Source organism: Bicyclus anynana, chromosome 14 (assembly GCF_947172395.1).
Source record: "Bicyclus anynana chromosome 14, ilBicAnyn1.1, whole genome shotgun sequence".
In the NCBI taxonomy this organism is placed as follows: Eukaryota; Metazoa; Arthropoda; class Insecta; order Lepidoptera; family Nymphalidae; genus Bicyclus; species Bicyclus anynana.
Window position 1 is genome coordinate 13,815,999 of NC_069096.1, and position 16,177 is coordinate 13,832,175.

Here is a 16,177-nt window from a genome sequence, read left to right on the forward strand (position 1 = left end):
AGTGGTTGTAGAATAACGTATTATATGTAGTTATAAGTCGCTAGGCCAAGAAAGAAATATTAAAATTATCATCAATTTAAAAATATTAAAGAGTCAAAAAATCCCTGAAAATACCCTTAAAAATTTCAGACCCCTAAAAAAAATCCCATTTCACTTATTTGCCCCCTAAATCTGGGGGGAAAACCCCTAAGTTGGGAACCCTGGCGCGACGACATTGCCGACGCAACGGGGACTACCTGGACAAGGTTGGCGAGAGACAGGGACACATGGAAAAAAATGGAGGAGGCCTATGCCCAAAAATGGGCGTTTCAAGAATAAATGACATTATAAATAAAAATTAAAATTGACGAAATGAACATTAACAATGACTGAGAAATTTCCTTTCTGACACGAACACTTATGATATTAATATCAATTAAATTATAAATTGGCATGTTTAATATTTAATGAAATGTTAATGTTTTTTGTAACTTCTGTATCTTTTGTAATTTTTAAAAATGTAAAATGTAAACAGTAATTTTTTTGTAATTTATGTAATTGGAAATAAAGCTATATTATATTATTATTATTATGATAATTAAAGTCGAGAACTTAAAATTAAATTTAAGAGGGTTCCAAACGCGCCTTGGTTCGAGAACAGACCACAAAAAATTTAGCCAAGGTTTTTTTAAATCGTACAAACATTATGATTATTTAAACTGCCTCGTTGGCGCAGTGGTAATCCTTCTGATCACGAAGACCTGGTTTCGAATTCAGGGTCGCTATGAAGTACTGACCTTTTCTTTCTTCTTGAGAAATTTTCACTTAAAATTCTCAGTCTTCAATTAGGATGTTTACTGTCTTACATCCACATGCGTTAAGCCGTGAGTCCCTATCATTATTAAATACAAACGAAACCAAAAGCCCGCAAACCCACATTGGGACAGCGTGGTGGGCAAGAATAGGTAACCTACGTACTTAATCGAATCGAAATCGAATTCGATTTTCACTTTCAAAGCGATATAGCTATATACATACAGACAGCCGCTAAGATGATGTTATAATATATGTAAAAAGATTCCAATAAAATTAATAATCATATTTCTATAGTCAGATCTGATGTTGAGATAAAAATTGTTTTGGCTTTATGTAGGCTATATAAATTAGCGGGTCATAGAAAAAAAAACAGTTTATAATGTTTCCTATAGTGTCGTTCTTCTGAAAGTTGCTATATCGTTCGTAATTGAGAAAATCATAAAGGTAGATAGACTTTTTTTTTTGTATTTTTACCTAAAGAAATATTACTAGTTTTTTTTTTAATACTGTATGTTTTTTTTTGTGATTAAGGTTTGTTTTGAATATAATGTGACTTTATTTATGTTTGTTACGCTTAATATACGCGTAATAATTAATTCACTATTTTAAAATTATATTATCAGCTAGTAACATACTCGTATTCCCACGGAATCGGGAACTACGAGGGTAAAACCGCGGGGCGTCTGATAGATCTATTTTATATTCATATCACGCTTGATAATGCTTGAACAAGATCACAGATTAATAGATACTACGTATAACAAGATTTATAAGTACAACATACTTAGACTAATATAACCTATAGACCCGTAACACCTAAAGATTTTTCATTTTAAACGTAAGCCCTCCTTGAGTCATTTCTATGCTTTATCCACTTATGTGACTATGTGAGCGAAAGAGCTAAGATAATTAGGGCATTTTTTACACGAGCAGCAACTTCTACCGAAAACTGCAGTTTACTGCAGTCAACTGCAGTCGCCGATGTCTCGACGGCAGTCGACGGCAGCTGGCAGGACGTTGCCAGCTGCCGTTAGCAACGTCCTGCTCGTGTAAATGAACCCTTACCTTCGCCGATACGCACACAAACGTACTTATTGTAGCGTGGCGATGCGTCAAGGGCTCTCATTTCGGGGCACATAAAACGGCTTACGAATCCTGCGCTTATCTATATGTTATAAATCTATGACTACAGTGTCTTACTTTAAACCTTGTTCTAATAAATTCTTTGAAAGTACGTAATTACTAGCAAATTAATTATAACATACAACAAGCATAAAATCTGTTGCAATTCGAATGAATGTCACATTCACATCGGCAACAAACATCGGTCACTAACTTATTTCTTTTCTTGTCATATTTTAATAATATAATTAAGTAATTCGAAAGTGCTCCTTTTAATTATTAATATATTATTTTCAGGCGAAAATGTCGAAAGATTCAGAGAAAGGCAAGGTTCTGAACTTTGATCACCTTACCTTCTGGGTTGCTAATGCTAAAACTGTAGGTGTTTACTATTTTTTTTAATAAAATCCTAATTTATTTATCATATGCCTACCTACATTCTTATTTATTTTTTATTAACTATTTTATTGAATACTCATTATCATTATGACTTGTTGCTAAATAATGGAAAAGAACGGAAGTTTAATTGGTTAATATTACCTAATTACCTTACTTTTTTTTTATTTTCAGGCATCCAGTTATTTTATAACTCGGTTTGGTTTTGAACCCTTCGCAGTGAGGCCATCTTCAGAGGAAAGGCCAATTGTTTCATACGCTGTTAAACTCAATCAAGTAAGTACTAAGTAGATCATAGTAATCAATTATAAATAATAAATTATTCACATTACTTTGATATTTATTTATTTTAGCACAACCAATAGTTGATAGAATAGTTACATGTTAATAATTTATAATATATATAGTTATTGCAGAGCTAAATATAGGTTATTACAGCATACACTAATTAATATTATGTTAAAAATACAGTTGTTAAAAAATAAATGAATATCAAAATATACAGTGCAAATTAAAAAATGTCAGACTACAATAAACTTAAAGCAAAAAGAATAAAAAAAAAAACAAGCCACATAAAATTAAATATAATAAAAAAACAAGAAAACTGTATCTGAATGAATATAAAAATATACAATGCAAATTAAAAAATGACTGACTACGATAAACTAAAAGCAATAACAATAAAAAAACAAATCACATAAAATTAAATACAAAACGAACAAGAAAATTATATATAAAAATTATTATACAATACAATTACAATATTATGTTATTAAATGTTATAAATCAATTATTAATTAAAAGTCAATTACTATTGGTTAATAATAATTGAACGCTTTGATATATAAACCTAATACTTTACACTTAGCATCATCATCATCATTATCAACCCATATTCGGCTCACTGCTGAGCTCGAGTCTCCTCTCAGAATGAGAAGGGTTAGGCCAATAGTCCACCACGATGGCCCAATGTGGATTGGCAGACTTCACACACGCAGAGAATTAAGAAAATTCTCTGGTGTGCAGGTTTCCTCACGATGTTTTTCCTTCACCGTTTTGAGACACGTGATATTTAATTTCTTAAAATGCACACAACTGAAAAGTTGGAGGTGCATGCCCCGTACAGGATTCGAACCCACACCCTCCGAAATCGGAGGCAGAGGTCATATTCACACTAAGCATAGCTTCACTTAAAGGGGTTCAAATGTTCTACTTTCAGATAACGATAGTATTCGAATCGCCAGCAGCAGAAGAAGGGGATATATCGAAGGATTTGGCAGCACACGGGGATTTCGTGAAAGACGTAGCATTTGCAGTGGCCGATTTGGATGCTATTGTAGTCAGGGCAACAAAGGAAGGCGCAGATATTGTCAAAGATGTCACGGAAGAAAGTGATAAGGATGGTGTTATCAGATATGCTGTTTTGAGAACGGTAACCCATGTTATTTATGTAACGCTTATACCGTTTTCACCGTTAGGGCACACGTGGCCCGTGCCCAGGGCCCCCATCCTCAGTGACCCCCAAGGACTGAAAATTTCACTTACACGTTTATTCTCAAAACATTTTTGTCGGGCACATTACACTTTTTTCACAAATCTTACCAGAAGGTAGGTACTTTACAAGGCATATTTACAAGGCCATTATATCGATGACAGATGACTATTGCTGCGCAGAATAGTAGCATTTACTAGTAGCATACTCCTAATGCTACTAGTAAATTTTGTAAAAGTAACAGGATGTATTTAATGACGTCGTAGGTCGTAATGGTCGTTAGATTTGTATGGGCTTTCAAACAAAATTACTAATATCTTTGTTATTTGTGCGTTTAATATTAAAAATGTCACATTTAATGTAAGGAAGCTAAAACTGGGTCTACTAGGTCATAAGGATGCCCTCATACACAACTAAAGCCGTTTGGTAGATTTCACATACAGAGAGAGGTGTTTTTCGTTTCAACTACGGGATAAACTGTGGGATGACATACATTAACGCACTCGAATTTTTTAACGCATTCAGGTTTTTATTAACGCAGCCGGCTTTTTTTTTCAGTACGGTGACAATACACACACGCTGATAGATCGGTCCCAATATTCAGGAATACTGTTCCCTGGTTACGAAGAGGTGGAAAATGATCCATTGAATAAGCTATTGTAAGTATCATCATCATCAGTACCAACTCATATTCGGCTCACTGTTAAGCTCGAGTCTCCTCTCAGAGTAAGAGGGGTTAGGCCAATAGTCCACCACCCTGGTACAATGCACACAACTAAAAAGTTCGAGGTGCATGCCCCGGACCGGATTCGAACCCACACCCTCCGGAGTCAAATCAAAGGCAGAAGTCATATCCACTGGGCTATCACGGCTCGATATTGTAAGTATACACAATTTAAAAGTGTCTCAGCAGACAGTGCCCGATTAAGATGCTAGGGCATCAGGTGAATCAGGGCCCACAGGGAAAGATTGCTTAGGCGTAACTTTCCCTGTGGGCCCCTTAATCTTTTAGGAATCAATTCAAAAAAATGTTCCCTTCCCTACATGCAAAGTGAGGATGACTTTTTATCGACACATAGTGTGGGCCTTAAATAAGGTTCTAAAGAGCTAATTCAATCCACGGAACCCTACACTGCTCGTGGCTCGATACGCACTTGTTTTTTATTATTTAGCACTGTCCATTGACTAAATAGATGATTACTTTGCAGGCCACCCACAAAGTTGAGTTTCGTAGACCACGTGGAAGGTAACATGGCGGACGGGACGTTAGAGGACTCCGTGTCATGGTACGAGAAGAATCTTAACATGCACAGGTTTGTTATTATTGTATTATTAGCTCGTTTTTTATCAAAATAAAAAAAAATCTCTACACTGATGACATTGTTTCTACTGTGAGTTGGGGAAATATACTGATAGTTGGGCAAATCTACTGTGACATAGAGAAATTTACTGTTACTTGGGCAAATCTACTGCGACATAGAGAAATTTACTATTACTTGGGCAAATCTACTGTGACTCCGTGTCTTGGTACGAGAAGAATCTTAACATGCACAGGTTTGCTATTATTGTATTATTAGCTCGTTTTTTATCAAAAAAAAAAAAAAACAATCGTGTATATCAGTTTTTAAAATCCCGCCGGAACTACAGAATCAGGGTTAAAAGTAGCCTATACATTGCTTAATAATACATTGCTTTATAATCTCCTTTTTCGGTCAGTGTCCCAATAAAATCGGTATAGCGCTTTCGAAGATTAACCCGGATAAACAGACAGATAGACGAACGAAATTAAAAAAAAAATGTTTGTATTTTAGAATCGCTAGAATAATAATAAGCACTTGAGAAAACACAGTTATTTGGAATCACAGACAGACACTTCAATTTTATTTATATTATATTGATGAATTGACGTAAAATCTTTGTCTTTACCATGGACCTATTCTTGGTTTTTGCAGATTCTGGTGCGTGGATTACAGCCACGATTTAGTGCCGTACTCCTGCATCAACTCAGCTTCTGTCATAAACCAGACTGAAACAGTTCTTGTGAGTTGTGCTCAAAGAATCTTTATTTCTCTTAAATAAATTACATTCACATACAAAAAAACAATTTTTATTAATAAAATCAGCTCGATACAAAAATTTTTTTCGTCCCATACATACAGAAGGTGCGAAATCGTTACCATACTGTAAGTGTTAGTAGTTATTTTCTTAGTTTCATCAAAGAAAACATAATATGGTTTCGTCTTAAATGTGTTTAACAATTTGGCATTTTTCACATTCGCAGTTTTTTTTTTTTTATTTTTTTTATTCTTTACAAGTTAGCCCTTGACTACAATCTCACCTGATGGAAGCGGGCTAACTTGTTAGGAGGAGGATGAAAATCCACGCCCCTTTCGGTTTCTACATGGCATCGTACCGGAACGCTAAATCGCTTGGCGGTACGTCTTTGCCGGTAGGGTGGTAACTAGCCACGGCCGAAGCCTCCCACCAGCCAGACCTGGACAAATTAAGAAAATCTCAATCTGCCCAGCCGGGGATCGAACCCAGGACCTCCGTCTTGTAAATCCACCGCGCATACCACTGCGTCACGGAGGCCGTCAACATTATTTTAAAGTTAATTTATTTTAAATTTGCACGCCTTCAAATATGTCTCTTACCGAGACAAGTCCTTTAATGGTACAAAATATGGTATTTTCTACGGCTGATTCGTAACGAGTTGAGTTTTTATTCTTCGCTAGCTTTCATTGTTATCTGCGACTTCGCGGACTGGCTTTACTGGCTGCTGTCTTGCTGGACCAAAAATCCAATTCGATATTTTGTCCAGCAAGACCATCCTAGTCTAAAATACTTACTCGTTTCTGTCAAACTGACTCATTGGTTCAGTGGGTTCCTATCGAGGACTCGAATCCATCCTGGGATAGAGCCCTTGGTATGAAAAATGATGATGTTTTCCTTTAAAAAAAATGTTTAGTAAAAATTTTCAGCCCGAATAATTAATTATCGTTAAAGAGTCAACATTGTCACCCTTAGCTCGTTAATCCGCATTGGAGTACCGTGTTGGGTCTAAGCTTCATATCTCCTATATGGAGGGAGACCTAGCCCAGTAGTGGGCCGTTAAAGTAGGCTGATAATGATAATCACGATACATGTTTCATCTCTGTAACCTATAGTATAATTACTCGTTTTCAGCTCTCCCTGAACGAAGCGGCTAAGGGTCTCCGCCCTACCAGCAAAGCGTCGGAGTTTGTCAAAGCTCTTGGCACGTCTGGGGTGGAACATGTGGCTCTTTACACTGACGACATTGTTTCTACTGTGAGTTGGGGAAATCTACTGATAGTTGGGCAAATCTACTGCGGCATAGAGAAATTTGCTATTACTTGGGCAAATCTACTGCGACAAAGAGAAATTTACTATTACTTGGGCAAATCTTCTGCGACATAGAGATATTTACTGTTACTTGGGCAAATCTACTGTGAATTGGGGAAATCTACTGCAACTTGAGAAACACTAACTACTTATACTAAGTATGTAGAAATCTTCTATGAGTGGCTGTTAGTTAGGCAAACTTACTACGAATTGGGAAAATCTACTACGAGTTGAGAAACTCTACTAAGTGGGTCTACTGTGAGTTAGGAAAAGATACTGTGAATTTGTAAACTCTGCTTTGAGTGAGGAAAAATTATTTCGAATTGGGGAAATCTACTGTAAGTTGGGAAAATCTACAGTGACTTGGGGAGTGTAAGTTATTTAAATCTGTTGTTAATTGGAGAAGTTTGTCAGTCCGTAAGAAGTATGTAAAGACTCGCCGAAAAATTGGTTGACCTTTTTGCCCAGAAATCAATCTAAGGAACTTATGTCAATTATTGTATACTAATTTGGGGTAATTTACAATGATTAACCCAGAAACCAGTTTACAGTGTGACATCTATCGTGAGTTAGGGACATTTATTGTTAGTTGGGTTAATGGATAGAGATAACGATTCATAAAGCTCTAAAAGCTCAATAGTTACCGTGCAAATTGAAAACAATCCTTGTTACTGCAACAACTTATAGCGCGAGCTTTTTAAGCTAATCCACTGTTACTTACAGATGCGGAGCCTTAAAGCCAGAGGCGCTGACGTCATATCCTGGCCACCAACCTACTACGAGCTCATTAAGGAGAAGCTAAAGGACAGTCCCGTCAACGTGGCAGAAACCATCGAGGAACTAAAAGAGCAGGATATACTGATCGATTTCGACGAAAGAGGATACATGCTTCAGGCGTTCACCAAACACCTGCAAGTTCGCCCGACTTTGTTCATTGAGATCATACAACGGAGGAATCATAGGGTAAGGAAACAGTCTCCTAAAATTATTTATAGTAGATACTACGAGTACCTACTAAGTAGGAGGACGTAATATTAGAAGACAGATCTTCTTAGTTTTAAATTATTATTGGTACTTCTTCCTACCTACTCTTAGATTTAGGACTCTTTAGAATTTGTCCGAAAAAGTTGTGTTAATTTTGGTCACCTAGCAGCAGTTCTGTTACCAAACACGAGTCATAATATAATACCAACACATCCCGAAATAGATTGACTATACTTGTAGTCAGTAATTAGCTTAAAACATACCTTCAGCCAGGGCGTAAGGGCAACTTGTGTGCGAAAAAGGATTTTGGCGCCCCAAAAGGCATTTTATATATTCTTTTTTTTGATGGTAGGTAGATGCTTGAAATAAAGCAAAGAATTCAATTCTTTACCTGAACCTTAAAAGTCATATTTTTAAGTAGACTACAATATCAAAATGCAATGCTGGAGGCTTCAGCATTGCAATAATTTACTTCTGACGGCCTCCGTGGCGCAGTGGTATGCGCGGTGGATTTACAAGACGGAGGTCCTGGGTTCGATCCCCGGCTGGGCAGATTGAGATTTTCTGAATTTGTCCAGGTCTGGCTGGTGGGAAGCTTCGGCCGTGGCTAGTTATCACCCTACCGGCAAAGACGTACCGCCAAGCGATTTAGCGTTCCGGTACGATGCCGTGTAGAAACCGAAAGGGGTGTGGATTTTCATCCTCCTCCTAACAAGTTAGCCCGCTTCCATCTTAGATTGCATCATCACTTACCATCAGGTGAGATTGTAGTCAAGGGCTAACTTGTAAAGATTTAAAAAAAGCTGCAATTAATGTATCCCTACTGATTACCATTCGACATCAAAATAGAGGATTTGAGACATGAATGAGGTAGTTTTTACATAGGTAGCCATGACCTAATTCCTATAAGCAGTATAGAATTGTAAAGAACCACAGGAAAATTCCAATGTGTTATATTTTCTTTCTATTTCAGGGATTCGGTGCCATGAACTACAAGTGGGTGTTTGAAGCGATCGAACGCCTAGAATCTAATAAGGATAATTAAGTCTTAAAAGATTCGGGAAAAATTCAATTATGTACGAAATTGCTCTACAATGGTTCTTAACCACAGAATATGATTATACTGTAATTATAAAAGTACAAGATGTAAATGTAAACATTCAATATGCAGGATTGGTATTTATTAAGTTTAGAATAACTACTTAAAACAATAAAATAAGCTTTATTTGAATGCGTGTTTGTTATTGAATATGCGCAACAAAGTAGTGCCCATATATTTTACTATGTACTTGTTTATTTTATTATACACTAGCGGACGCCCGCGACTTCGTCCACCCTTAGACCACTTTAATCCAGCCCTCACAGTAAACACACCTTGCAGAAACTTCTCCCGTTTTCCCAAAATTTCCCTCTGCTCTCTGCTCTGCTCCTATTGACCGTAGCGTGATGTAAAATGTACTATAACCTGTCCAAGAGAATAAAGAATAATTGTAGGTACCAAGATTCGTTGAAAACCGTCAAGTAGTTTTTGAGTCTATAACATAGACAGACAAGACAGATAGAATTTTACGAATAGAAAGCCAAGTTGCTTGTGAGTGATAGGAGCATATATTTTATCCCCGTATTTCCATAGGAACGAGAATTACGCACTACTACTACTAACATCGTCTTACCCCAAAATCATATAATTTTGCCTGGTGGTAGGCAAACTCATAGGCCGTGGCTAGTTACCACCCTACCGGCAAAGCTGCCGGCCGAGCTGCGGCTGTCAAGCGATTTATCGTTCCGTTAAGATGCCGCGTAGAAACCGGCGGAGGCGCGGCTGGCATATAGTGTTTCTTCCAAGTAAGCTCGTTTCTATTTTTGACTGCATCATCATTTAACATCAGGTGTGATTGCAGTCAAGGGCTAACTAAGTGTCAAAGAATAAAAAAATATATATTACTATTTCCATACCATCGTAGGTAAGTAATAGTCACATACAACGAAAGACGTAATTGCGGGCTACGCTAGTACATATTATTTTAATAAATATGTTTACGAAGGTAGAATCAAATGATACAAGTACGTAGATATGATGTGGACAGGTAACATTAAATATCAACATGAAATACCTATCACAACTTGTTTTTAATAAGATATAGACTATTGTGATGTGGGGTAGAGACGCCAGACTGTCGTCATCACGGAATTAATAAATACATTGAACTCGATACTGTAATTTTTACCCGACTACGGCAAAGCCAAAAGGAAGGGTAGTGATTTTAGCAGTCTATGTATGTACATAGATTGTCTGCTTACATTACATAAGCCGATTAAGCTTTTTTTTAGATTAATTCGAAGCCGAATAAGGAATTAAAGTGCTAACTTAATCTACTGAACATTAAAATATGCACTTGGCCGGTTTTAAAGCTCACAAAATGTCTTGGATGTTTTATTTAAATGTACTATTATCCCCAAGACTGCGGAAAGTATTACAAAATCTATGGATTTTGATAAAAGGCATAATTCGATGCAAAAGGCTATGCAATTGCATTATTTTATAGGTCCTGAAAGACTATGGAGGCGGTTGGAATTTTCGGGCCTACGACTACAAATCTGCCACTGGTTGTAGGTATTGTTGGAGTTCAACGGAATCTCCGCTCAGTGAGCATGACTGCATGAGTTTAGTGTTGTAACCACAAAGTTAGCGTTCAAACTACACCGTCACAGCGCCACCCCGCCTCTGTTCGACAGTGGAATCAAGTTGTTTGCCTCGTCGGTCCGGTCTATTAGCATTTATTGTTTATATCTTTACACCACTACGCAGTGGACACTGTGGCGAAATAAGAAAATACTCTTTGATTCAATGTCGAGTTAGCGATTGACAGCGATCTCGGAGATCAGACGCCCGTGACATCGTCTTTCAACCCCTATTTCCAGTGGCGTGCACAAGGTTGCTAAGTTAGGCACTATACCTTAAGTATTCTGTAACTATAGGTACTTATAAATTGTACAAAATGTGAAATTCCACCTTCAATTCGGTCTAGGTAGCGCATTTATGCATCTATGACTTGAACGCCCCTGCCTATTTCACTCCCTTCTATAATATATATCTTTAATATTCTTTTTCCCTATTTAATCCTTTTGAGGTAGAATTTTGAAAAATCTCGAATTACATTATTTTTAGTATTTTTCTGGTAGTACACCTACCATTTTTTACAAATGTAACTTGATTAATAAGACAAATTTTCAACCCCTATTTCACCCCCTTCTGGTTTTATTCCGCAACAAAAAGTTTCCTATATCCGTCTTCGTGTTGTGGTCTCAAATAGTGCCAGGTTTCATTTGAATTCATTTTAGTAGTTTGACCATGATATCCGGTCAACAAAAAATACAGACAGACAGACAAATAAAAAAATATATTTTTGGCTTCAGTCATCAACCCATATTTGGCTCACTGCTGAGCTCGAGTCTCCTCTCAGAATGAGAGGGGTTAGGCCAATAGTCCACCACGCTGGCCCAATGCGGATTGGCAGACTTCACACACGCAGAGAATTAAGATAATTCTCTGGTGTGCAGGTTTCCTTACGATGTTTTCCTTCACCGATTGAGACACGTGATATTTAATTTCTCAAAATGCACACAACTGAAAAGTTGGAGGTGAATCCGGTTCGAATCAGGCCCACCCCAGGAAACAATCCTAGATATGCCCATGGCCCTGTATCAAAATTAGTTGGGGGCCCAAATTAAAGGTTAAGATTTCTCAAAAAGAAACAAAAATGCTCGCTTATCTATACTTATAATAAATCTGTAGAGAGGTCAATTCTGTACATGAAATATATTTCTAAAATAACTATCAGGGGGTGATTAGTGATCGATACTGATGCCAAAAATGCAATCAGTAAAATTTTTGTCTGTCTGTCTGTCTGTCTGTCTGTCTGTCTGTATGTTCTTTATAGAAACAAAAACTACTAGACGGATTTTAACGAAACTTGGTACAATTATTCTTCATACTCCTGGGCAGGTTATAGTATACTTTTCATTACGCTACGATCAATAGGAGCAGAGCAGTGAAGAGAAATGTTGAGAAAACGGGAGAAGTTACTCAATTTTTTAAGCTTCCGTCGCGTGTACAGCCTTAATGGTTAAAGCTACATAGAAATCATGTATGACGGAAATGTTCTCCTTAAAATTATCTATAAAAACACAATAGCATATATATGTCTATCTTTTATGGTTGACTCACAATAGCACGTGTAAATCCCGATAGCTTAGCAGTTCGAAGCTTTCTAATTAAATTTGTCTACTCTTATGTTTATAACACTCATCAGTCATCCCTAACTAAAAAAGTTAACATTATTACCTATTCAATAAAAAAAGAATCATAAAAATCGGTAAAGAAACACCAAAGTTATACAAGAAATACGCTAAGCCATCGCGCGTGCATACTAATTCATGCTATATGGATTATTTTTGTGTAACGGTTGCCGCGCTCGACGCGACTCGCGGGGGGGGGGAATAAATAAATAAGTGCAGCCTTAATGAGTAGGGTAGGGGTAGGGTAGGGTAGGGTAGGGGTAGTGTAGGGTAGAGGTAGAGTAGGGTAGGATAGGGGTAGTGTAGGGTAGGGGTAGGGCAGGGGTAGGGTAGGGTAGGGTAGGGGTAGGGTAGTGGTAGAGTAGGGGTAGTTGAAAGTTTACAACGACTTTCACGCGGACGAAGTCGCGGGCGTCCGCTAGTAATAAATAAGACAGTGACAGTGACCTATAAAAGATGTTTCTATTTTTCCAAATTTTGTGCGCACGCTCAACACTTAAGCAGGGAGAAAAAGTGATTGTGGATTACCTACATTTTACAAATTTTTGCTTTCACACGTAAGGGGCCCTATAGTCAGGGAGGTGCTGCGAGTCTATATAAAATGGTCCGTATGCGGGAGCCCTAAGGGGTTTTTTTTTTAATTCTTTACAAGTTAACCCTTGGCTACAATCTCACCTGATGAGTGATGATCCAGTCTAAGCTGGAAGCAGGCTAACTTGGTAAGAGGAGGATGAAAATCCACACCCCTTTCGGTTTCTACACGGCATTTTACCGGAACGCTAAATCGCTTGGCGGTACGTCTTTGCCGATAGGGTGGTAACTGGCCACGGCCGCAGCCTCCCAAAAGCCAGACCTGGGCAAATTAAGAAAATCTCAATCAGCCCAGCCGGGGATCGAACCCAGGACCTCCGTCTTTAAATCCACGCCACGGAGGCCGTCAAAATGGTAAGTGACGCGACGCCCCGCCTCTGTTCTACGACATTTATCCACTGATCTGATCCGGTCTGATATAATTAGCATATTGTTTATACTTATTACGCAGTGGTGTTAGAACAACACTTGAAACAAAGACAAAATAATGACATTGTTTTTATGATCTATGGATAATTGTTTATGTACAGTGTGCAATATGCAAATTGTATGCATTAGTATTAACAAAAGCGTCAGCTTCAGCGTTTAATAATTATGTTCTGAGATCTTTATCTATTAAAAAGAGAAAAGATCCATTGTGTGTTGGTTTGCATTGAATGAGCGCTGGAAAAATTCTAAAGCTACATTATCAGCGAGCAACACACGGTATATTTTATTCCCGTATTCCCACTGGACCTACAGCAGCAGCAGGGAGCCGAATATGGGTTGATAAGTGCTAAAACTACTGAATCGATTTGAAAAATTGTAAAGCTACATCATCAGCGAGTAGCACATGATTTTATCCCCGTATCCACCAGAACTACGGGAGTCCAACGAAACCTCGTGGGGTCTGCTTAGTACCTATTCTACACATAACATTTTAACTATGTAGGTATAATAATATGACATAGTCATACATTTTTCTTATAATAATATTTTTTTTTAAATGAATATTTGCTATAGCTTTTTTTTATAATATGACCAATTCCCATTCCCCTCCAACTAGTCGGGAAATACTGTGCTAGGAGTAGGTACGACAATAGACCAACGGGTCCTGGATCGAACCACCACCCCTCGGGGATGAGTCCAACCGCTCGTACCGTTGAGCTATTGATTAATAAAATAATTGACGGAAAATTTACAATAAAACATTTTGATATACCTTTTAATGAATGTTTTGTTTCTGAAGTGACGATATTGTCGCTCTATGCAAAGGAGGCTCGTTCGCAACCGGTCGAACAGTGCGCGGTATTTTGCGACAAAGCTGTATTCATATTGAACTAAATCTATCTAGAGCACAGATTAAAGAATAAAGCAGATAGAGCGCACGGAACACAAAGCTGGTCTATTACTTGTAAGCTGAGCAAGATCAGTCCAACCACAGATTATATATCTAATAGGTACTGTTTCGTGTACCACATTTCGAGGAAATAAATCGAAGAAGACTTTGCAAGTACCTACAGGAATGGGGATGATGACTAGGTTTGAATATATTGATTTTTATGATACATTCGGGTAAATAAGGTCAATGTTAACTAATTTATACATAAAAAGCAAAGAATGTTTGGATATTTGCAAAATAAATAAGATTATAAAATTTCAAAATCTATCAAATTTTTTTTATCATAATTACTTAAAAATTCATACAGTTTTAGGTTCCTTACATTAAATGTGACATTTTTTAATAAATGAACTATAAACATAAACGCAGAAATAACAAAGATATTAGTAATTTTGTTTAAACGCCCATACAAATCTAACGATCATTAATTGCCTACGACGTCATAAGTTCGTACCATTTTGTATGGGGCGTTTTTCAGGGATCCGCGGCAGCGCCGCAAATCTGACCCTTTAAATCCCTGTAGCTCCGAAAGTAATGATCGCAGATACCTTGTTACTTTTACAAAATTGCTTTACTATTAGCGTACTCTTAATTTATGTACAATTTAAAAACTGTCATCATCCCTTTTAAGACGTTTTGATTGATTTTTTCATAGAAATACAATACGTTTCCATTCATTATACTCGTATATTTGAGAGGTCTCACGGTGCTTCTATATCAATGGATAATTATTTTATTAATATCGTCCGTCCAGAGTAACGCATGGCGACCGAAATTATTCAAATTATAATTTTGGTATAGACCACGGCAAATACGTTGAACCAAAATGGCGGTAATTGCGCAGGTAGGGTTTCCAGGTCATATCAGCCGATGGACGTCCACTGCAGGACATAGGCCTTTTGTAGGGACTTCCAAACATGACGATACTGAGCCACCATCCAGAGAATCCCTGCGACTCGCTTGATATCGTCAGTCCACCTGGTGGAGTCCACTTCAGCTTCGCGACTCGTTGAGCTATGTCGGCGACTTTGGTTCTTCTGCGGATCTCCTCATTTCTGATTCGATCACGCACAGTCCAGGTCGCCGAAATTAAAAGCCAGTCAATCCAGTCAGTTTGGCCTGACATTTGGGTAAAAAGGCCGGACAGCCTATATAATTGAGGATTTTGTGTACATCAGTATTAATAGATACAAAAATGTTTTTATGTAAAATCAAGCATGATTAAATAAATAAATAAAATAAATTAAATTTTGGTCCCACACACACTAGTCGTTCGCTCGTTTAAATATTGGATAGAAGCAGGCGTTACTTTGCGGAAGTTCATCATGATTATATAATGATTTATTTATTTTGCTATCATCCGCGAAAAGTCGACGAACCCATGCGACGACGTCACCCAGGTCCGACAAAATACTCTCTACGTACGTTTCATCCCGAAACCGGAGCATCCTCAGGAGATGTTCTCTACAACGTGCAATTGCAAGTCACTACAACACTATGCGCAGGTACAATTTAAAACCCAAGTGGTAAACGCAAGCTCCGTGTTTTCTGCGATTGTAATAGCGCACCGTAGGTCACTAACACTCGAAAATGAATTACTGAACATTGTTCAAACTATTGGCCGCGACCTATACGTACTCATAAATCCGATGTTGTTCGAATTCTTCTGTCTGTGGATGTGAACGCGCCTTTACACAGACTTGTTTTGAATAAAATCCATAAATATTAGAGAATATAAATACCAGATCCCTATT

At 37.6% G+C, this 16,177-nt stretch overlaps 1 protein-coding gene across 1 annotated transcript; it reads left to right on the top strand.

Annotated features, from left to right (window-relative positions):
• Nucleotides 1-1,925: 1,925 nt before the first annotated feature.
• On the top strand, nucleotides 1,926-9,353 carry LOC112048773 (4-hydroxyphenylpyruvate dioxygenase-like). Its single transcript, XM_052885263.1, has 9 exons — nucleotides 1,926-2,295; nucleotides 2,488-2,589; nucleotides 3,533-3,745; nucleotides 4,364-4,464; nucleotides 5,014-5,118; nucleotides 5,758-5,845; nucleotides 6,992-7,114; nucleotides 7,892-8,131; nucleotides 9,126-9,353. The coding sequence occupies exons 1-9, from the start codon at nucleotides 2,221-2,223 to the stop codon at nucleotides 9,195-9,197; spliced, it is 1,119 nt and encodes a 372-aa protein (XP_052741223.1). The 5' UTR covers nucleotides 1,926-2,220; the 3' UTR covers nucleotides 9,198-9,353.
• Nucleotides 9,354-16,177: the final 6,824 nt, after the last annotated feature.

What these genes read in the sequence shown, in the direction of transcription:
- LOC112048773 (XM_052885263.1), top strand. Translation starts at nt 2,221, where the DNA reads ATGTCGAAAGATTCAGAGAAAGGCAAGGTTCTGAACTTTGATCACCTT. An exon ending in GATATGCTGTTTTGAGAACG is followed by an intron (nt 3,746 to 4,363) that starts GTAACCCATGTT and finishes TTTTTTTTTCAG; the next exon opens with TACGGTGACAATACACACAC. An exon ending in GATCCATTGAATAAGCTATT is followed by an intron (nt 4,465 to 5,013) that starts GTAAGTATCATC and finishes ATTACTTTGCAG; the next exon opens with GCCACCCACAAAGTTGAGTT.